Below are 23,976 nucleotides of genomic sequence, written 5' to 3'. Positions count from 1 at the left end.
GTACTCACCTTGTTTACCTCTCGTCCAGTAAAGGTTTTTGTTTGAAATGTGAAATTCTTTCAGTAACAGGGAGTTCAAGTTTGTTTTTAAAGCTTACTGGTCTCCCTTGAGATCATAACAGGACAGATATATAGGGGAATTGTAGGGATAGATGAGATTACGGAGAGAGGGAGGGGTATGGCTATGGAGGGATTTGAAAACAACAATGAGAATTTTAAAATTGAGGCTTTACTTAACTAGGAGCCAATGTAGGTCAGTGAATGAACCTTGATGTGAGTTAGGATATGGGTAGCAGAGTTGGATGAAGTCAGGTATACTGAGGGTAGAACATGTGAGGGTGGCCAGAAGTGTGTAAGAATAGTTAAATCTAGAAATAACAAAGGCATGGATGAGGGCTTTAGCAGCAGATGAACTGAGGCAGGGGATGATTCCATTCCGCCCCTGCCTTCCCAACATGAAAATATGACAGGTGAGGGCCTTTTTAAGGGAGTTGGACCTGCTGGGTCAGGCAGTTTCCTGAGTTAACCTTCCCACCTCCTCCATGAAAATCTAGCCCTTCGGGACTCTAGAGACCTTTAAAAATTGTGGGCAGTACCTGGATACGGAATTCCCACCCCCTTTCTGGCAGATCCAATTTTTGCCAGCAGGGGGCAAAGGGGAGGGCGTGAATCTCACAGATGGGAAACATGAACTCAGCAGGGCCATTTGAAATTAATGCTGAGTTCAAACAGAACCAAATTTCACTGTTCCAAGTGCCTTGACCCGCAGTGAGGGATCACAAATTTATGGAGTAGGTGTAATGGTCTTGGAGGGCGAATAAGTTCTGTTTAAGTGTAAAGATCTGAAGTTATTTAAATCTCCAGCCCTTTAAGCATGAAAAAATCCAAGGCTGCAGCTGTCAGAATTAAGAAAAAAACGCTGGCCATTGAACTGCTTTGATAGGCCATCTGGTGTAGCTTAGAGAAAACAATAGCTGCAGTTTCAATAGAGTTTACTGTTGACAGTTCCCAATGGCTGTTATTACATCTGAAATCATTATGAATGTTTGGCTGAGTTTTAAAAGCACCAGAGCATTTCTCTTAGCTGGGAGAGCTGAGTTTACATTATGATTGGTAGTTTAAAGAGGCTACTAAAGGATTAGGTGTCTTTGATGTGGTTACTGAAGAAAATTTTTTTTTTTAACAAATTGACCAGTTGAGAGGATTTAAAACCTTTGGGCGGAATGGTACCAGATTTACACTAAGTGCAGTAGCGGGCAGGTAAAATGACATTTACCCGCTGGCCATGATGGTGGGTTTTCACGCTGTGTCATTCCAAACCTGTCACATTATTTATGCATTCCTGGGAAACACACAGTTCCCATGGCAGGCAGGCTGTCATTAGCCCGCCCGCCATCACTTCGCTGCTTCAGCACACCGGGTGCCATGTTTAAAGTCCAACCACATGCCACATCTCAGTGCTTCTAGACCGTGACAGCGACGCATCACTGGAATGCATTTTGGATGCCGTGGACCCCCGCTCTGGCTGCAGGATGGTCAGTGGCATGACCAACTAGGCTTGGGAGACGATGGCAGCGGTGGTCCTTCAAAAGAGGACAACCACCCAGTGCCACAAAAGGATGAATAATCTCCTTCGTTCCACTTGTGTAAGTCACTCTTCTCATCATTTTCAACTCACACACCCACAAACCCATCACACATCCACAAGACCCTCACTCATTGCCAGTTCAAGGGGCATCACCATTCACTTTCTCACACTCACTGTCATTGTCCTCATCCCATCCATGGGATCACTCAGCTCCCACACATGCCAGGCATACTTATCATCTGTCCTGGCAGGCTTCCTGCTTACACTTTCTCCATCTCTATTCATGCAGGACAAGCGGGCAGACAACAACAAGAGAGGTCACAGACCGGTGGAGGAATGCCTGAAATCAAGGTCCTCATGGACTTTAAAAGCAGAACCATCCAGCTGGCCGGCAACAACCTGGACTGGTCCTGTGCTAATGGTGAGGTCGACGGTGCTCTAACAAGTGAGGGTTCAGCAGTGCAACATCCATCAGACAACCATGCTGTGAGTGATGTGTCCTGTTTAACAAGCCACTGCCATACGCTAATTATCTCCCCTTGCTTCCGCAAGTGCATCTGGGAAACAGCCGACGGATTCCATGACACAGGGCCTACAATCAAGCCCTGAAGTACCATCTGAAGAGGCATCTGGAGGCACCCTCCTTGAAGTCCTGTCATGGCTCTCACCCACACCCTCCACCAGCTCAGAGACACACACCTCAATGGGACGTACTTTAGAGTAGCCTCGGGATCACAATCTGGTGAGCACATGGCATTGTTTGATCCACAGAAGGTATTGGCATGAACTTATCTGGTGTCCGGGACTCGAAGGACTGCTGGAGGCCACAAATTTGCTGAGTCCGAGTCAGATGATGAGCCTCTGGATTCGGTCATGTCACAGTTGCTTGAGTTGCAGAGGCAAGCTCGAGAACATCAAGGAGGGATGGCTACTGCACTCCTCAGATTGCAAGGCGCAATGGAGGAGTCCATCTGCCTTCACTCTGAGGTGATAGTATTGGCATGCCAACGCACCGAGGCCAACACTGGTAGAATGGCGGCCGCCATGGAGACCTTTGGGCCAGGATGTCGCTCCTGCCCAATGGATGGGCCCAAGTCCATCGCTGATGCCATAGTTGGCCTCCAAAAGTGAGTACGTGAGAGGGGTGCCGGGCAGCTTGATCTCACTCCAGCTACCCCTTCTCCTCAACGAGTCAGCTTGGGGCCCTTGGGTACCATAGGGAGGAAGATCAGCAGGTGCATACTCCAGGCCATCCATCCAGGTGACTCCGGGAGCATCTGGCCCATCTGAATTCCCACTTCCTGTGACCTCAGCAGCTGCAGCTCCACAGGCCGAGGAGGGTGCCACAACCACACAACAGGACCCCAAAAGTAGCCACCCAGAGGATGCCCACAAGCTCATCACAGACAGGTTATTGCAATCAGCAGGCTGCCTCCTTCTCCACTGTGGATGTCCGGGGAGCACCAAGACATAGTGGCAGGGTTAGTAAAGTTAACAAGAATTAGTTGCACAGCCTAGGCACGGGTGTTAATCACTTGTACATACTGTTCACTATTGTCAATAAACTCCCAAGAATGTCTCCCTGCCTATGGCTCTTTGTTCTGATGAGCAATGTTCTTGTCACTCAGATGTGAAACCTTTCTGCACAAGATAAAGGCAGGTCTCAGTCCAGGGCCTCTTTCCTGTGCTCTGTGCAGCCTTCAGACCAAAGTGATGGTCCGGCCTCACACTCCTTGGACACATTACTGATGCCTGAACCTCGGTGGTGCTTGTGATTGCTGCCAGAATGTAGTGAGCAAGCGCCACATAGTTCTCTTATTCTCTCTCTGTGCTCTCAGTACCTTTAAGGTGGGGCTGGCCCCCATCTCTTCAGCATCTGTGACCAGTGACGGTGTGCTCCTGAAGGGCTCAGGTGCTGAAGGCGCACAAAGGATCAGGTATAGTTAAAGTTTCATGGCTGCATCTCTATGATACGAACCTAATCATAGAGTGCAAGTGAGCTGCCCTCGGACAGACAGGAGTCAGATGTTCTCAGAGGCTATGTGAAGATCTATGGGGTGTCCTCACTGCATGTCGTCATCATCCTCCTGCATTCGAATGACTATTAGGGCCTCCACTCCGTCTCCATGACAGGAGCATTCTCACAGAGGGTATTCGCACTGCCATAAGCCAGACTGGAATCAAACGTTCATAGATGCAATGTGAGGATCTATGGGGTCTCTTCACTGCATGTCGTCATCATCCTCCACAAATCTAGCAGCTATGAGGGCCTCTGGAGTGCGCTGGCCTCATCTAGCCAGTGCGAGGGCCTCATCCTCGTCATCATCACTTTCAAGGACCTCCTCACCCTCATACCCGTCAGTGTCCTCCTCATCGAAGGAGACCCCCAGCTCCTCCATCTCCTCCTCAGCCAACTCATCGTCCCGTTGCAGGGCCAGGTTGTAAAGGGCGCAGCAGACAACGACGATGCATGACACCCTCTGCGGTATGTATTGCAGGGCTCCACCAGACCGGTCCAGGCACCAGAACCTCGTCTTCAGCATCCTGATGGTCTGCTCTACCAAGTTGCGAGCTGCAGCATGAGTCTCATTATCCCGTTGCTCTGCTGCAGTCTTTGGCCGCCGCGCGGGTGTCATCAGCCACGGCCTCTGCGGGTAGCCCTCGTCCCCGAGGAGCCATCCCTGCAGCTTCTGTGGACCTTGGAAGACTTCAGGGATCTGTGACTGACTGAGGATCTAGGAGCCGTGCACACTTCCTGGAAACTGTGCACACGCCTGCAGGATGCGGTTCTGGTGGTCGCGCACCAACTGCACATTCAGCAAGTGGAATCCCTGCGGTTGATGTAGTTCTCCACGTGTTGCAATGGAGATCTGAGCGCCACGTGAGTGCAGTCGAGCGCATCCTGCACCTGTGGGAAACCGGAGATCTGGGCAAATCCAATTGCTCTTGCATCTTGGCTGCCCTGGTCCTGGGCAAAATGCACAAAGTTGTGAGCCCTCGCAAAGATGGCATCTGTGACCTCGTGGACGCATTTGTGGGTGGAGGCTTGTGAGATCCCACAGACGTCACTTGTGGAGCCCTGAAAGGAGCCACTGACGTAGAAATTGAGCAGCGCAGTCACTTTCACAGCCACTGGCAGTGGATGCCGTCCATGTCCCCTTGGCACCAAATCCTGCAGTATCTGGCAGATTTGACTGACCAGTTCCCTAGATATGCGCAGTCCTTGGTGACACTGGTTCTTGGTCATCTGCAGGAATGAAAAGCGGCGTCTATAGACCCTGGGTGTCGCTAGCAGCCAACCAGTGATGGCTCGCTGTGGCTCTTCAGCAGCCTGTGCAGGAGCCCCAGCCACCCCTTCTTCTTGAGAATACTGCTCTGGCCTCAGCGCAGCCAGGAGCCTCAGTCCCTCTCTCCTCCATCGTCTTCACTCTCTGTAGGCCATCAGGCATACAGCTAGTTCACCAGGTTCCATGATCCTGATGTACTCCTCCTGCAGGATGAAAAAGAGAGACACGTGGGTTAGCAAGGGTGTACTAAGAACCTGTCCTGGTTAAGTGTGAAGGCCCCTCAGTGCTTCCCGGAGAACACTGGCCATGACTTGGATGGCCAGAGAATAGTACTTTGCATGGCTGCCTGAAACCCCACCGCCACCACCACCCCTCCACCTGATCAATTGGCAGCAGCTCTGCCCATTGGGCTGCATGCTGTGCTCTCAGCTCAGGCGCAGGCATTCTTCTAGCCCACACTGCAAAGCTGCAATGTTAGCTTGAACCATGGGGGAGACTGGTCCAAGCTCGGATGCTGACATTGCAATGGTCTATGAGCACCTCCAGCGGTGACTGTTACATTACCAGCTTTAGTGAGGAGATTGTACAACATGTGCAGTCGTCCAACTATTCTGCAGTCCACTAAAATGCTCATGACTTTGCAGTCTGTGCCAGTGGAGGGTGGGGGGTGTTTGGCGGGGGCTGGGGTGGGGGGGCGGCGAGTGCTGGGGTGAAAGGCTTTGGAGCACTTGGTGGCACTTTGATGCCTCTGCATTGTTTAAGTGGGCAAATAAGCTAGAAGCCCGACTCTAATCATATCAATGTGGCTGTGTCTGAACCATCTCAGCTGCAGAGGAATGGTCACCATATACAGGTTTCCCTAATGCGTGGCCACTTCCCTCACCCACCCTACCCACCCACCCCAAATGCTTGTGTGCTATATTCAACAGCAGGGCTGCCCTTAACCCACCCCCACCCCACAAGTCACCTCAACTGCAAGGCAGCCCTTGTTACCCCCCTCCCAACAAGTCACCTCAACGGCAGGGCTGCCCTTAACCACCTCCCGCAAGTTGCCTCAATGTCAGGGCTGCCCTTCACCACCATCCCCTCTAACCATCCCCTCTAATGCCCCTCAAGTTTGAAGTTCAACAGGCGACCCTGGTGAGCGCTGCGCAACGTTACTTTGTACTCGCCTCCGAGTTCCCCTCAAAATGCAGCCCACCAAGTGCATGCCTCTTATGTGCTGTTGTGAAACACGTTGGCGTGCTTTCCCGCCAGCGTGTACAGACGATCCAGCGGGGGTGGGGTGGGGGAATAATTCTGGCAGGCTGGCCTAATAATGATATGCTGATGTATTACCAATGCCTGATGGCGGGAAATACGGCCCGCCATTGGTGGGCTGAGCGGACAATCGTGAAACTGATCATGCCATCTTGTCCGCTCATGCCACCGAACACGCTTGACACCGGCAGGTTTGGAAAATCCCGGCCTTTGAATGGGTTTCATGAATGAGTTTTTTTTTTCTCCTTCAAGTGTTTTTGAGTTCTATTCGATTATAAGAAGATTTTCATCTCCACATGGCCTCTGATATCTGCCATAATGCATCCTGGGTGAGTGGCTATGAAGGTGTCAGGGTACGGGATATGAGGTGGCATGGAGGGGGGCATGAGGGCTCGAGGGCCTGACAACTTCTGGGACTAAGTCTCAGAGAAATGAGGCCGGCCTTCTCGTCAGCCCACTTTGGCATTTGCCCACTTCTGTTGGCGCCTCCAGTCTGCTTCCAGACTCTATCCTGGCTCCACCTCCCCGGACTGAAAATTGCATGTAATTGGGCCCTTTATATCAAAATTTCCCGACTCAAGCTGTCTGTCTTGGTAGCAAAATTCCCACCTTTAGTGTTTCTCATTGTGGTTGATATTGTGCAAACATCTGAGAAGTAGTTTTTGTTTAAACATCACTTATTCTTAAGTCTTTCTATTCCTTTGTGTTCTCTCTTTGATTTATAAAACACGTTATTAATCTCACTACAAAACAAATAGTCATATATTTTATTTAGGACTTTGTGTAATTCAAGCACTCAACAAAGGTAAATGGAGTAACATTTACAAACAGTGGGCAAATATCATATGATCGAATGTCACGGATTAAGCATCACGAGCAGTACCACATCATCAAATGCCATGTGACCAAATGTCACATGATCAAATCTCTCAGGGTATCTCAATCCAGAGATGATTTGGTGACACCAATGTGGGGTTTAAACAGTGGCGGATTTACCATGAAACAAACCATGCTGTGGCAGGCGGCCCCAAATGCAGGACCTTGAATGAATTCAAGCACTCGCGGTATTTAATAAACGTAGAATCTACTGAACAGAACAGGGATGATTGCAAAAGAGTATTGAGCAGTCACTTGAATTTGCTTCTACTCTGTGTAGAAAGACACTTATCTTCCCTGTGTAATACAGGTGTGGTTAAGCCAAATCTGTGCTGTTCTAACAAGCTGCTGAACGGGTCAGGATGTGTTATGCACATGCATTGCCTGGTGGTGGTGAGATGAGCAGGACAGTTTGATTTGCCAAGATTGTTCATAAATTACTCTCAACGCAGGAGAGTGCAGTTTACTTGTGGAGCATTGGGCATGGATATGACGCTCAAACAGAATGCTACTGTTTCAGGTTTAATGACATTATCAGGTTAATTCGTATATTTTCCTTGCAGTTTTTTGTTGGCTTTGCTATGCGTTGTTGTTCTTCGGGGTCAGCTCTGTTGCTTTCAGAGCTTTGGTAAATCAAGAACCGTTTTTCCTTACATGCAATATCTAATTCGCTAACTTTGGGGAGAAGTTAAATGTTACAAACTGACCTCGTGAGAACATTAATTTTCTGCAACTGCATGTTGAAACATTGTTTTACAGGAGTTTACTGATGATTTTTTTTTCCATGTTTAATACATATGTATGTCTCATAAAGGGCGTGAACTTGTTTTACCAAGCAGATCAGCCTGCGAATCGGATATATATACATATACGCTATGTAGTATATGATAACTGGGTAAAAATAAATGATTACACATTATTAATATAATTCAGAAATAGCTCATTTCACCTTGTGATAATGCCCCTCTGTTGCATTTTTGCCGTTAAAATTTATGATATCTCAATTAGAATGAGCGAGGGAAAACAAAAGTCACTGAGGGATGGTATTCCAGGTCACGAGACTGCAACGGTGGCGATGCATGAAATGCATTATGAAGGTTGAACAAATAGTTGATTTATCTTTTATTTATTTGCCTGCACTGCGGCTTGGCTTCTGTTGTAGCCCTGCACATAATTTAAGGAAGAACAATATCAGATGTGAGTGTGTCGGAGAGAGTTGGAGCAGCCGCAAAAGAGGAGCGAAGTTGGTGAAGGCTGAATATGACGTGCTGATAATTTGAGATTTGGGAAAGTTTGTAGAAATATCAAGTGTTTTGCATATCTTCTACAAGCTAGTAGCAAAAATGCAATTTATTGTACTTACCTGCATTTAAAATATTAATTTGCATAATAACTATAATATCCCTTGAGTGTGTTCAATGCTTTAATGCTCCAAGTAAACTCAGGAAGTTCCACATTTGGGGTATGGTGTACCTGGGCTGTTCCACAACTGGGGAGTATGCGCCTGTGCAATGATGGCGAATTGCCTAGAATTCTGTGGAAGTGACAAGTTCAATCTAAAGCCAAGTTTGGATTACTTGACTGAAGCATATCAGGGAGACTTTTGGCTGCTGTATGCTGATGTGAAACGGACTCGGTGCATTCTGAAAGGGAAACATGATTTGAACATGGATTGTCTTCGTGAGGGTGAAATTTTACCTGAACAACCTTTTTACCAATGATCTAGGAGTTTTCACTAAACTTGGCAAGGCATGCAGTAGCACATGGAATGTTCAGGTGGAATTGTAAAACTGTGAGAGCTTGAATTCTTAATATTTGAACACCAAATTTATTTGACTATTTTATGTACTTTTGTATTATTTACACTGCATTCAATGGAAACAGGTGTTTCTTTCTCTGTACCCCTGGCCAAGCCTAATTCTCAGAATGGAATCCAGCTTGATGGATCCTAACTTTCATTTGTTTGTGTAGATACGTGGAGAGTAGCTACTGAACAGAGTCACAGGAGTCAGCTGACGAACTTTTAACAAAAGAATAAAACATTTATTCAACAAGAAACAATTAACTAAATTACGATACTCCTTCACCCACAACCATACCTTTATAGATGTATACAGATTTGCAAGGATAACACAAGTTATAAAAGCTATCTTATACTTCAATGTTCACAGTAAATATACAGTCCATGTACACCTATGGCACCCTGTGGTCAGACACCCCACACTCTGAAACCAAGTAACAGATGTCACCTCAACCATATGCTATGGATCTCTCCTCAACTTTGCCCCTCCAGAAGCTTGTCACACCACAAGTCAACCAGTCTCTGAATTCCGTCCTTCACATGAGGATTTCCAATCTCCACTCTCCAAAACCTCGCCTTGGAATCTTCTCCCAAACTGACGTTTTCTCTTAGACACCTTCCACAAGGGTTCACCTCCAGGTTTTTGAACTCTCCTTCTGACGCTCCTCTACCCTGGGTCATCACATGCATTCAAACTGTCTTCCTCACACTCTCTCTCACCAACTCAGCTTTAACAGTACACCAATGCTTCACATGCCCATAGCCAAGAATTATAGATCTTCAGTTGTCTCTTTGAACCTTTTTGCTTCTTGCAAGTTGTTCTCACTTTAAATCTAAAGCTTGGAGCCTTTTTCTCTGCCCCCCACTCTTAACTTCACTTAACAGGACCTGGTTCCTGTCCTTCCTCTGACTACAAGGTCTCCTTTGGACTTTCCCCTCTTCTATTCCCTTGGATTTTTGGGGTTTCTCCGTAGCTTGGGATTTCTATCTGTGCTCCAGTCTCTTCTGGCAGCAACTCCAAAACCAGCTGAACTCCAACAGCTTCCAAAACAAACTGCTGTCTTTCTTCTTCTGTGTGTATGTCTGTCAGAGGAACCTGCCTATCTGGCCCCCTTTTGCTAGGCAACAGCACTGTTTTTTTACTCTTGTGTATTTACCTTTACCTTATAGCAATTGTAAACTCCTCGTTACCAATGCAAACAGCCTTTTAAAGTGAAACTAAAACTCCATTTGACCTCTCTTAACACACAGATACAGAAATACAAATCAAACTTAAACTTTAGAGCTGAAACTCATTCCTAACACCGACAAATACAAATATAACTTACTTAAACTATCTCTATTTTCTAACACAGGTGTATTCATAATACTCGCCAGGAAAATAATCGGATGTGGCCAAGATGGCTCAGCTGAATAACAAACATAGGAAATAAATCATGTGCACATTTCCTATTGAAAATGAAATGATTTTCTTTTTAAAACAGTTCAATGCCAGGAATATAAAGAGCTGTGTATCTTAGGAAACATAACTTTCAGTGTTCCATTTCGTGTTCAATATTGAGTATTGACTTATTTAGTTTCATTTTCCAATCCTTGTTTTGAAATGCTTATTAATGTCCGCTAATTCTGTATGTGATCTTTTTTACCTTGTCCCAGGGGGGTGGGGGGTGTGGGGGTGGCAGGGTGTGTGGAATGAAGCTGCACACAGGACTCCATTAACTCTAAATCCACCACTGGATTTAAAGAGTGGATAGTTTGTAAGAACAAAGCTTGAGAAGGTTTAATAGTTTTGAATTCCTAGAACAGAAAAGTATCAAGTGTGCCTCGAGCCTACATGTTTTGGTGCAGGGATTGTCTCTTGCCTCCAGTTTGCATTGGCAGACAGCGCTGTCCTATTGTATCCCTTTTTTTTCTATCCATGGAAAGACTACATTCGAACATCAGGAATTAGAAAAGACTATCCAGTCCATCTGGACTATTCATAAAAAAAACCTGATACTTCTTAACCATGCATTCTTTCAAGCATCAGTTCAATTTACTCTTAAATGTTTCCATAATGTTTGTATCCACTGCCTTCCAGGGTGTTTGATTTCACATGTTTACCATTCTCTGTGAAAAGTAATCAAATTTTAATGTCTATGCACCTTCCTTTGTCTATCCTTGAGTTTGTGCATTTGGGTCAACCTCTGAAATAATAATGTGGTTCAAATTATATGTTTCCTTAAGGGAGTTTTAAGCAGACTTCTTATCACTCTTCTGAGCAATGATAATAACGATCTTCCACCCTCTGGACAATTCATCACTTTTCAATCCTTTTACTTGTGGGACAATTAATATAAGAACTTTATTCAGTTTGTTTCTAAAGTCATAATCTTAAACTTGCGTTTTAAATCTGACATATTTTGCTGTTTTATAGAGTAGGATTTTGCAACATAGCAAGCTGTCATTCAACCCATTGTTTTTGTGTCAGCTCTGAACGAGCTTGCAATTTAATTCCATTCTCCACTGAAAAGAGAACATTTGATAAGCTACATTAGTTGAAAGTTCTATGCAAACATTTAATATTAAACATTTAGTTTAAATGAGCGCCGAATGTCGCTCTATCAAAAATAAGGCTAACTTTTATTATTTTAATGCAGGTTCGATTACAAAATCCCTTCATGAGACGTATTGTGTATTTTGCAACAATAGTAGGGAAAGAGGCGGCTGGTTTCTCTTTGCCCAATGGAAATGAAGTGATCATCCCAGAAAGGTAAATTAAAGCCCTAATATATTGTTTTGTTTGTTTTATGTTACCCTATTTCTTTACAGTAGAAACGTATAGGAGTAGAAGTCTTCTGGGCACCATCGGTGTTTCTGGCCCAAATTGCGCCTGTTTAGTAAAGTATTTTAACCCTCGAGTTTCCGCTCAGACTTATTTACACATTACTGAATGCCATGAGTCGGCGCAATCAGGCTAAGTTTTACTTTAAAAGATATTCCTTGATATTTTAAAGAATGACAACTTGGTAGAGTTTGATTAATACAATAGAAACTCGGTTTCACCACAAAAAAAATGAGCATTTTAAAACGCAGTGTCAATCCATCACCTTTGAGTAACACAAATTTAAATTGTTGAAAATTACTTTTAGGAAAATATACAAAATTATTTTCTAGTTAGAATGGGGTACAACAGTCAATTCCTGCACAAAAACAGAATTACCTGGAAAAACTCAGCAGGTCTGGCAGCATCGGCGGAGAAGAAAAGAGTTGACGTTTCGAGTCCTCATGACCCTTCAACAGAACTAAGTAAAAATAGGAGAGGGGTGAAATATAAGCTGGTTTAAGGTTGTGGGGGGGGGGGGGGGGAGGGGGGGTGGTGGGAGAGAAGTTGGGGGGGGTGGTTATAGGGACAAGCAAGCGGTGATAGGAGCAGATAATCAAAAGATGTCACAGATAAAGGAACAAAGAGGTGTTGAAGGTGGTGATATTATCTAAGAGAATGTGCTAATTAAGAATGGATGGCAGGACACTCAAGGTACAGCTCTAGTGGGGGTGGGGTGGAAAGACTGACAGGGCATTACAGGTATAGATTTAAAAATAATGGAAATAGGTGGGAAAAGAAAAATCTATATAAATTATTGGAAAAAACAAAAGGGAGGGGGAAGAAACGGAATGGGGGTGGGGATGGAGGAGGGAGTTCAAGATCTAAAGTTGTTGAATTCAATATTCAGTCCGGAAGGCTGTAAAGTGCCTAGTCGGAAGATGAGGTGCTGTTCCTCCAGTTTGCGTTGGGCTTCACTGGAACAATGCAGCAAGCCAAGGACAGACATGTGGGCAAGAGAGCAGGGTGGAGTGTTAAAATGGCAAGCGACAGGGAGGTTTGGGTCTTTCTTGCGGACAGACCGCAGATGTTTGCATTTGGTCTCTCCAATGTAGAGGAGACCGCATTGGGAGCAACGAATGCAGTAGACTAAGTTAGGGGAAATGCAAGTGAAATGCTGCTTCACTTGAAAGGAGTGTTTGGGCCCTTGGACGGTGAGGAGAGAGGAAGTGAAGGGGCAGGTGTTGCATCTTCTGCGTGGGCATGGGGAGGTGCCATAGGTGGGGGTTGAGGAGTAGGGGGTGATGGAGGAGTGGACCAGGGTGTCCCGGAGGGAACGATCCCTATGGAATGCCGCCGGGGGGGGTGGTGAAGGGAAGAGGTGTTTGGTTAGCTTTAAAAGAATAAATGCAAAACATTTCCATACATGCCTATTAGAGTCTTTGTGCATAAAAGCTCCAACACCACTCAAGAAGCCCACCAACATCCAGGACAAAGTAACCCGCATCACTGGCACCCCATCCACACATTAAACATTAACTCCTTCCGCTTCAGGTACACAGTGGCTACAGTGTGTGTCAAATACAAGATGCACTGCAACAACTTGTCAAGCCTCCTTTGACAGCACCTTCCAAATCAGCAACCATTAACACCTAGAATAAAAAGATCCGCAGACACATGGGAACACCACCAACTGCAAGTTGTCCACCATGTCACATGCCATCCTGACTTGGAACTGTACAGCCATTTCTTCACTGTCGATGAGTCAAAACCCTGGAACTTCCTCCCTAATAGTTCCTTCCCTCCCTACATCACATGGACTGCAGGGGTTCAAGAAGATGGCTCACCACTACCTTTCCAAGGGCAATTAGGGATGGGCAATAAATGTTGGCCTTGCTAGTGACACCCACATGCCATGAATGAAAAATAGAAACAGAGAATAGGAGCAGGAGTAGATCATTTGCACATGCTCCACCATTCAATATGGCCATGCCTGATCCTCTATCACAATGCCATACTCCCGCTCTTTTCCCATATGTCTTTAGACTCCAGAAATCTGTCTATTTCCTCCTTTAATATATACAGTGACTTGGCCTCCACAGCCTTCTGCAGTAGAGAATTTCACAGGTTCACCAACCTCTGAGTGAAGAAGTTTATCCTCATCTCAGTCCTAAATGGCCTACCCCGTATCCTGAGACTGTAATCCCTTGTTCTAGACCCCCCCAGCCAGAGGAAACATCATTCTTGCATCCAGTCTGTCCATCCTTGTCAGAATTTTATACATTTCAACGAGATCCCCCCTCATTCTTCTAAACTCCAGTGAATACCGGCCTATTTGATCCAATCTCTCTTCATATGATTCTGCTATCCCAGGAATCAGCCTGGTGAACCATTGCGGCACTCACTCTGTGCAAGTATATTATTTCTTAGGTAAGGAGACCAAAACTGCATACAATACTCCAGGTGTGGTCTCACTAAGGCCCTGTACAGCTCCAGTAAGACATCCTTGCTCCTGTACTCAAGTCCCCTCGCAATGAAGGCCAACATAACATTTGCCTTCATAACTGTTTGTTGCACCTGCATGCTTGCTTTCAGTGACTAGTGTACAAGGACACCCAGGCCCCTTTGTAAATCAACATTTCCCAATCTATCATCATTTAAATAATACTCTGCCATTCTGATTTTCCTACCGAAGTGGATAACTTCACATTTATCTACGTTACATTGCATCTGCCAAGTATATGTCCACTTACTCGACCTGTCTAAATCACCTTGAAGCTTTTTAACATCCTCCTCACCGTTCACATTCCCACCAAGTTTTGTGTCATTAGTAAACTTGGAGATATTACATTTTATTCCCTTATCCAAATAAATCATTGATATATATTGTGAATAGCTGGCACCCAAGCACCGATCCCTGCGATACCCCACTGGTCACTGGCTGCCACTCTGAAAAAGACCCATTTATTCCTACTCCCTGTTTCCTGTCTGCTAACCAATTCTCAATCCATGCCAATACATTATCGCCAATCCCATGTGCTTTAATTTTGCACACTAGCCTCTTATGTGGGACTTTATCAAAAGCTTTCTGAGAATCCAAATATACCATATTCACTGGTTCTCCCTTATCTATTCTGCTAGTTATATCCTCAAAAATACTCCAGTAGGTTTGTCAAACATGATTTCACTTTCATAAATCCATGTTGACTTTGTCTAATCCCGTTGATATTTTCGAAGTGTCCTGTTATCACATCCTTTATAATAGATTCCAGCATTTTCTCTACTACTAATGTTAGGCTAACTGGTCTGTAATTTGCTGTTTTCTCCCTCCCTCCTTTTTTAAATAGTGGGGTTCCATTTGCTACCCTCCAATCTTCTTGCTACTTTTCCTAGCATCTTTATATGCCTCCTCTTTAGATTTAATGCTATCCTCAATTTCTTTTGTTAGCCATGGTTGGGCCATTTTTCCTATTGTGTTTTTGCACCAGAAAGTAATGTATAACTGTTGCAATGCATACATTCGTTCCTTATATATTAGCCATTGCCTATCCACTATCATGTCTTTTAATGAAGTTCCCCAATCTATCTAAGCCAACTCACACCTCATCCTTTCATAGTTTCCCTTGTTTACATTTAGGACCATAGTTTCAGATCAGACTACTTCACTTTCCATCCTAATGAAGAATTCTATCATGTCATGGTCACTGTTCCCTAAAGGATCCCGCACAATAAGATTATTAATTAACCCCTTCTCATTGCACAATACCAAATCCAGGATAGCCTGTTCCCTAGTCGGTTCCTTGACATACTGGTCCAAAAAACCATCTTGTATACACTCCAGGAATTCATCTGCCACAGTATTATGGTTAATTTGGTTTGCCCAGGTTATATGTAGATTAAAGTTACCCATGATTACTGTAGCACCCTTGTTACATGCATCTCTAATTTTTTGTTTAATGCTATCCCTTACTTTATCACTACTGTTTGGAGGCTCATAGACAACCCCCACTAATGTTTTCCACCTCTTGTTGCTTCTTTGCTCCACCCAGACTGATTCTACATCTAGATTTTCTGAGCTAATATCCTATCTCACTATTGCACTGATTTCATCCTTAACTAACTCCTTTTCCTTTTTGCCTGTCCTTCCTAAATATTGAGAATATTGAGTACCCTTGGATATTCAGTTTCCAGCCTTGGTCACCCTGCAGCCACGTCTCCGTAATCGCAATCATATCGTACCCGTTTACATCTATTTGCGCTGTTAATTCGCCTACCGTCTGCGAATGCTTTGTGCATTCAGATACGTTGCCTTTAGACTTGCCATTTTAAAATGATTACACATCCCTTTTTGTACTATGGTCCTATTTGCTGCTAGCCCTTGTTTCCTCTGTCTTCCCCTTTTGCTTTCTACTTTTTTGTCTTTCATTCCTATCTTTGTTTCCTTCTCTTGTGTCTCCCTGCTCAGGTTCCCATCCCGCTGCCAGTCTAGTTTAAACCCTTCCCACAGTATCAGCAAGTACCCCTGCAAGGATATTGGTCCCAGTCCTGCTGGGGTGCAACCCGTCCAGCTTGTAGAGGTCCCATCTTCCCCAGAATCGGTCTCAATGCCTCAGGAACCTTAATCCCTCACTCCTACACTGTGTCTCTTATCATGCATTCATCCAGTCTATTCTCCTATTTCTGATTTCGCTAGCACATGGCACTGTAATAATCCGGAGATTGCCACCTTTGAGTCCTGCTTTTTAATTCATTTCCTAGCTCCTTATATTTGGCTTTTAGGACCTCATCCCTCTTTTTACCTATGTTGTTGGTACCAATTTGGACCACAACCTCTGGCTGTTCACCCTCTCCCTTCAGAATATCCTGCAGCTAGTCAGTGACATCCTTGACCCTGGCACCAGGGAGGCAACATACCATCCTGGTGTCATGTCTGTGGCCGCAGAAATGTCTATCCCCTATCACTATTGCTCTCACACTCTTTTTGGCTTGGCTCTTGCTGCATTCCACTGAGAAACCATCTCCCCCAGCAGTATCCAAAATCTGTTAGAGAGGGAGATGGACCCAGGGGACTCCTGCATTACCTGCCTAGTGCTTCTACTCTCTCTGGCAGTCACACATTCCCTTTCTGCCTGTTCACTCTTTAACTGCAGTGAGACCACCTCACTGTACGTGCTATCCATTAAGATATCATGTTTGTGGGTGCTCCGCAGTGACTCCAGCCACAGCTCCAGCACCAAAACACTGATTTCAAGTAGCTGCAGCTGGAGACACTTCCTGAACACATGGTTGCCCTGGATACTAGAACTGTCCCTGACTTTCCACATCGCACTGGAGGAACATTCCAATTGGCCGAGGTGTCCTGCCATGACTTAACCTTGAATTACTCCCTTTACTTTTACTTCCTCTAGTTTAGAGAATATTAAGGACAGAAGATCCTACTTACCAAGACAGAAGGACACCAGATCCTACTTACCAAGGTCACTGCCCTTCTTACTGAAGAAAGGTGGAAAATGAAAGAATTCCTTCTTCCCTCTTCAGCGAACTCCCTCTCTCACCAAACTCTAACTTAAACACTCTAATGCAGCTCCAGTGCAGAATGAATAAAAAGCATTCCAGCTTAATTTGTGGAACCTCCTAGAAGCTCTTTAAATGAATACAATTAGTGGAGCTCCCGGTGGTGGTTCTTTTGAGCCGGGCCTGCTTCTAGCATGGTGCAAATTCACTGAAGACAGTTTGCACTTAAAATTCTGCAATCTTAAGCATTGGTTACATTAATATCAGGGAAATAGTGCTGACAAAACAGTGCAATCAAATGGAAAGTCAAAGGTATAATCTCTTTTTTATTATCTTGATATTCCTTTATGGATTCTGGTTTCACTATTGCTTCTTGTATGATATTGCAAGTCTTAACAAACCTTTATAAAATGAATTTTCTTCTAACCTTCTTCCTTTTGGTGATGAACTTTAATTTGTGCCATCTATCACATCATGGTTGCACATCAACTGCACATTGAGAGAGTAGAACTTTATGTTTACGGGCACATCTTAGCATTTAGATGCAGTGCCCACCAAAGCCATGTGTGTGCTGTTGATGGCAACCTTCACCATGGGAAAGCCACAACACTGGCAAAGCACACTCTGCCTGCTTCTCTTACTCAGAGAAAACACAATGTCATCCCTTTTCTTGGCATAAAAAGCCTCAAGTCACCTCCCTTATGTAACAGTGAATGACAAACTGGGAGAAGTTCAAGATGTAACCTACTCCAACCTGGAAAGATGCCATCACAAAGAAATTCATGGTCCTCACAGTCACTGGCAGTGCTGTCCTTCTCCTGCTCTGATGCTTTAGGTCTGCCTGCAAGAGGTGACAGATTTCCCTGAGGAAATCTGCTGATTGAAGTAAGAGAAATGCTCCCTGAAGACCCTGGGTGGATAAGGCTTCCTGCAGAGAGCCTTCTTCCCCTCTTCCTCCCTGCACAGCTTTTCTTCATTGATGTTAGGCAGGCAATGTGGGGGGTGTGCTGGACATAGAATCATGAGGACCTCAGGAGTCTGGGGAGCAGTCCTGCTCATCCTGTCTCTGCAGGAATGCTGGCAATTTAAAAAATATATAACCTTACCCACTGCTGTTTAGACCGCAGTGGTCACTGAGCAATCTTGAAAAGATCAAGCCCTGCACCTGCTCTCTTCAATCCAAACCAGCATCTTCAAGTGAGCCTAAAAACCTAGGCCCCTTTGTTTACCTATGTAAGGGGCCAGACGCTTTTTTTTGGTGTGCACCCACAAAACCTGTTAAGCTGTCTTCAGCAGTATGGTGGTGCCTGTGACACAGGCGCAATGTGAGGTATTGTGCCCAAATTTGTTTGTTTTTTTTTGCCCCTATCCAGCTTGTTTATTTGTAATATATATTTGTGTATATTTGATATGTGTATATGTGAAAATGCCATGCGCATGTCCATGGATAGATTCTAGAAGGTGGCATGTAACCAACTAATGATAATTTGAACTTTTTAATGAAATTTAAACAGGCTGTTTCTCTGACAGTGGAATAGTTCACACTGTATTGTTCAATTGAGTTGATGAATATCATTAAACTGGTTTTGAACTGAAGCTCAATATTGCTATGAATGAACTGTCAAGTTTACTCTGGCAAACATAGAGTTCTTATTAGTTGGTATAGAATTTGTCTGACAAATGGTGGTAAATTACATTGATGGTTGATTGCTTCAAATTATATAAATCTTTTCAAATGGATAATTTATAATTTTACTGGACTGCATAATTTGATTTTCTTGAGAGAGGGAAACAGGGATATTTCATTTTGAGATTGGTTTGTATTTGATAATATGGAGAGTAAAACAACCCAGCTACTAGTGCAGGCAGGCCAGCATGTATCGGTGCCAGTCCCTGGCCCAGACAAATGGGGAGAGTTGGCAGGATGAAAGGCATCCAGCTGTAAAACCCCCAGCCAAATCCAAAAAAGATGGTTGTTATGAAGGTGATCAGCCAGCATTCTAGTGACCCCAGCTAACGTCGGGGAGAAACCGAAAGAGAAAGGAAGAAAGTATGGAGAGTAAAACATGCCAATAAAAAGTTATTACAATGTGTAATCTTCATAAAAGCATTGAAATTCCTTACATACTTTTTAAAGAAAGGAAATTCTCTGGCTTACAGGTGGAATTGGCTTTAAATGCAACTAAGAGAATGGCAGACGTTTGATTCTTTCCATTTCAGTTACTACTTGCAATGTTTCATCTGCATAAATGTTGTTTTCAATATTGCAATACAGCATTCAAATAATTGCAGGCACAATGAGAGAGCATATTCCTAATACATGAATATTGTTGTGGACATGATAAATTAAAGTTGAGATTGGGATTGAGTGCTTATGAAGACTGTGACATATTGAAGGTGAGTTCTGAATATGTGCTCGTGGCATGAAACATTACCCAATACCAGTAGCATGTTGGAAAATTTTGAATGTAATGTCTGCAATTTTCTGTCTGTTATGTTGATCCATTTGACTGATGTTTGTTTTTCGAGCTGAATTGTCAACATTTGTTTTCACAGAAGTCACGTTGATATAATTGTGAAATTCACAAGCCGGTTCATGAAGGTAGAACAAGCTTTGCTGGTTTTTGCATCAAGATTGAAGAAAGGAATAGCGGCCACCACAACTACATTTTTACTAACGTCACAAATCAACAGTGTTAATCCTAATGTAAGTGAATATGAACTTTTGATCTTATGTCTATGCATCTATTTGTGGGTCCTTTTTTGAAGAATCCCATTGGTCAGTATAGATAGCATTTCTTTTCCAATTGAGTGATTCTTCATAACAATATCACATTGCTAACCTGAGAATTTCATTCATTTTACATTATCGCAATTGAATTGTTTGAGACTTACCATGTAATTAACCTACTCAGCATTTATTTGGCAAAAACAGTCAAGGAGGGAGAAGGGTTTATTTGATTATTGGTAACTGTGTGACAGTTTCCATGGCAGCTACTACTGTTAATTTTTGAAGTTAGCTTGGGTTGGAAAATATCCATGGTAACTGCTGCTTTTTGCTCCACGATCATACGAAAGAATAGCATCATTATGACTTTTGAAAATGCAACAGTTCAAAATGACTATTTTTATTGTATTTCTTTCATTGCATGTACTTTTGAGATTTTGATAGGCTACCTTGATAATTGTGCAAAAGACTAATATTGGCCCAAATCTTCTGTTCTCCAAAGAGTCATGCCCCGGAGGTATCCCAGAAGATACATTGGGAGACTCCTCAGAAGTCCCCATGCAAGGACTGCCTGGAAATTGCCCAGGAAGTTTCAACTTCTGTTGGGCAATTATCCTGAGTCTGGAACCCTCCGAAACTCCAATTTTAAAGTCGGAGACTTTGGATGGTTCTGACTCCCTTTGCAGAATAGTTACCCAGGAAAAGTTAGAAAGATTAAAACTAGTTTTAACTCCTGGTTAACTATGGTACTGACCCCAACCCCCAAGCCTCCACTGGACCCCCGACTGCCCATGCACCGTCTGACTAACACCCCATCCCACAACTGTCTCCATAAACCCCCCAATGCCCCCATGCACTCCCTGGCCTTCAGACTACCCCCTGACTCCACCCAACCCCCCAACTACACCTCCAACTAACCTTGCACTGCGAGTAAAGGGTTAACATCAGAAGCATACATGATGCTGATGTAATAATGATGTCAGATCACATGACTCAAGCGAGATCTGGAAGGAGAGGCTCCCACCTCATGTCGAGGTCCAAATGTGTAAATACTTGCTGTAAATAAAAAGTAGTGATTTTAAGAAACTATAGACTCAACCAGCATACATTGGGAGAATGGACAATCACCAAAAGCCTGCCTTGACCCCTACCACACAATGAAACATGGTGGCAGTGAGTAAAAAACCCGGCAATACTTAAAAAGAAGGAAAGCTGGCAAGAAAAGCGGTCCTTGAAGGAAGGACAAAAAATAAATTAATTAAGACTCAGCAAGACGTTGGAACATCGTGGAAGCAGCTGAGACACAGACCTGGAGACTAGACAGCAGTGAGCACAGGCCTGAAGCAGCACAGAAGCAGGAACACTTCTAGGGCTCAATAGAAGCATGGAATCCATACTATCACTCCCAGAATCATTTGAGTGTAGAAGGCTTGCAACATGCCCAGATCAGGGACAGCTGGGGAAAAAAGGTTCATATGGCACCGAACTGCTTCAGGATCATATAAAAAAGATTAAAAAAGACAATGTCAGTACATACTTTATGCAGAAGGATCTATTTTACTGCCAATGTGATAGAAAAGCCAAGGGATTGATGAGACTTCAACTTCTTATAAGAAGTCCTGCAAGCAATTGATTCTTATTTTAGTGTCTGTCGGAATTTGAGAATTGAGAGGGCCAAATTTAATAAAAGAAAGCAAAGACCAGACGAAAGCCTGGATTTTCTCATCAACAATCTATAAAGGCTGACAGGGAACTGTGATTATGGAATCTTAAAAGATGAGTGGATTCAAGGCAGAATCATAGTCGAGATCCTAGATGAAGGATTATCAGATCTCTTCCAAACAGAGAGGATTTAACGCTAGTAAAAGCTGTGCAAATCATGAGGCAAATTGAACTTGAGAAACCGAATGAGGCGTTTGTTTGTGGGGAAGGGGAGGTCCCGTGGAGAAGATTGTGTGAGACCATTCACTTAGTAGGCCGTAAGATAGTGTGCCTAAGCCTAATGGGAAAAAGTGCCATTTTGAAATGTCTTTGGTGTGGTGGGGACAAACTGCACAAGCAAGAAGAATGTCCAGCAGGGGGAGGAGTGCCACAACTTAGGTAAACTAGGCCACTTCAAAACTGTCTGACGCTCAAAATCACTGAGAATCTGTAAAAAGAGGGAGAACGTTTTAAAACAGAGCCACAAGAACTGGAAGAACCATAAGCAAAGGAACTAATTTTCCTGGGGGAGGTAAATAACATTGAAAACAAATACTGGAGTATTAAACTCGATGTGGATGGACACCTCAAGAGTTCAAACTAGACACAGGAGAAGCAGTTTCTGTTTATCAGATGAAGTCAAACGGTTCAATCATATTACATTGTATCCCTCATCTATTAAATTGCAAGGTTGTGTGGTGCCCGTTAAAAGTGAAAGGCCGACTCATGGCAATGCTGAAACATAAAGACTGAGAAATCCTTGAACCTCTCTATGTCATTCAAAATCAAGAGTGCTCTCTACTAAGCAAAAAGGTATGTCTAAAACTAAAAGGAATCTATAAAGTGGGTGAAGTTTCTGATGAGAACTACAGCAATCCATTTTGGAATGAATTTCCAAATTTGTTTACAGGACTAGGGAAGTTAAAAACAGAGTACCATATCACCTTACAAGCTGATGCTTGTTATGACACGGCTGATGATATGTGCCAGGCAGATCAAATCCATGAGGGAAACTTGATCACGCAGGCACAATAATTTTCCTTTTTTTATTTTGAGATGCGTGCCCTGAATTCAGTAGTAATAAGTCCACCAAGAATCTAGAGATTTTTTACAAAACTAAATTAAACATTTATTAACAGAAGCACATTCATAGTTCTACATATTACTACTATAATAACTCCTAAACCCCCTAATTAATTTGGCTTCCAGTTTTATACCCCCTTTAAGGCAATGGTAAAAAATAGATTTAAACAGATCCAGGTAAGTCAAACACAATACCCTGGACAGTAGAATTCAAAGTGGCTTTTCAAGCTTTGGTTTCTGTAGACAGTTTAATGCACAAATACTGGAGGCGTTTCACACTTCTGGTAGTCTTACAATGCCTTCCTCTCTGACACATAACCTCTTTTCCTTTATACATGTTTCTCCCTTTTAATGCAAATTCCATTGTTCCCATATGTCTTTGGAACTTTACCTTTCTCATAATATAAATTCTTTCATGGTGCTAATTCTCTCAGTAACCTTTGGGAAAAATAAACACACTGCTTGGCCTAGATTCTCAGGCTAGGTGTAACATCCTACCATCTCTTTGAAATTCAAACTGCCCTGATTATCTAAAAATGCAAATTCTCCTCATTTCACCTTCTAAAACTTCAGCCATGTTTACGTATTTAGCATTTCTAACCTAGCTTCTTTTGATGAGTCAATGCCTCCGGACCAGCTGTCACCAATTCAGTTAAATCCCACACACTATCCAAACCCCATTATTAATCTACTTTACAATAACTCACAACAATATTGAGAATTATTATATTTTCATGACAATGCTAAACCAACTTTTCTGTTTACACCAAGGAAAGTCCCTCACTCACTCTTGTACAATGTCAAGGGTGAAATAGAAAAGGTGCAGCAACAAGGGGTTATCTCACTAGTCACCATGCAAAGACAAACAGCTCTATAAGAATCTGCTTGGATTTAACTCCATGAAACAAATCAGAGTAACTTGAGAATAACTTGATGGCCTCAGTGAATGAGAGCCTTGCTAAACTAGCCTAGAACTCTTTATTTATTAAGTTGGATGGAAAGAATGGATTTTGGCACTTACCGCTGGACAAAGAATGTAGATTTCTGCTCACATTTATAAAACCATTCAGTCATTAATTTTCAATAGGTTGCCCTTTGGAATAGCATCTGTTCCAGAAATTTTCCAGAGAACAATGTCCCACATTCTAGCAGGCATGGAACGAGTAATACACCACATGGACAACATACTTATACATGGCTCCATGGGACAAAAGCATGACTGCAGAGTTAGAGCAGTCCCAAGAGCCTTACAGGATGTAGGCTTAATATTGAATGAAAAATGAGAGTTCACCAAACCAATGATCAAGTTTCTATGCTACATATTACAAGCCACTGG

The 23,976-nt window shown here is 43.6% G+C and overlaps 1 protein-coding gene across 1 annotated transcript in view; it reads left to right on the top strand.

Moving 5' to 3' along the window:
* LOC144691873 (cilia- and flagella-associated protein 47-like) overlaps positions 1-23,976 on the top strand; it is a 647,761-nt gene that overhangs the window by 191,687 nt on the left and 432,098 nt on the right. Inside the window, exons 34-35 of the mRNA XM_078560450.1 lie at positions 11,451-11,563; positions 19,685-19,835. Of these exons, the coding sequence (XP_078416576.1) occupies positions 11,451-11,563; positions 19,685-19,835 (264 nt within the window). The remainder of the gene's footprint in view (positions 1-11,450; positions 11,564-19,684; positions 19,836-23,976) is intronic.

The sequence above is a fragment of the Cetorhinus maximus genome, chromosome 16 (genome assembly GCF_964194155.1).
Source record: "Cetorhinus maximus chromosome 16, sCetMax3.hap1.1, whole genome shotgun sequence".
In the NCBI taxonomy this organism is placed as follows: domain Eukaryota; kingdom Metazoa; phylum Chordata; class Chondrichthyes; order Lamniformes; family Cetorhinidae; genus Cetorhinus; species Cetorhinus maximus.
Note: the sequence above shows the minus strand (reverse complement) of the source record. Positions and strands in the feature narration are given on the sequence as shown.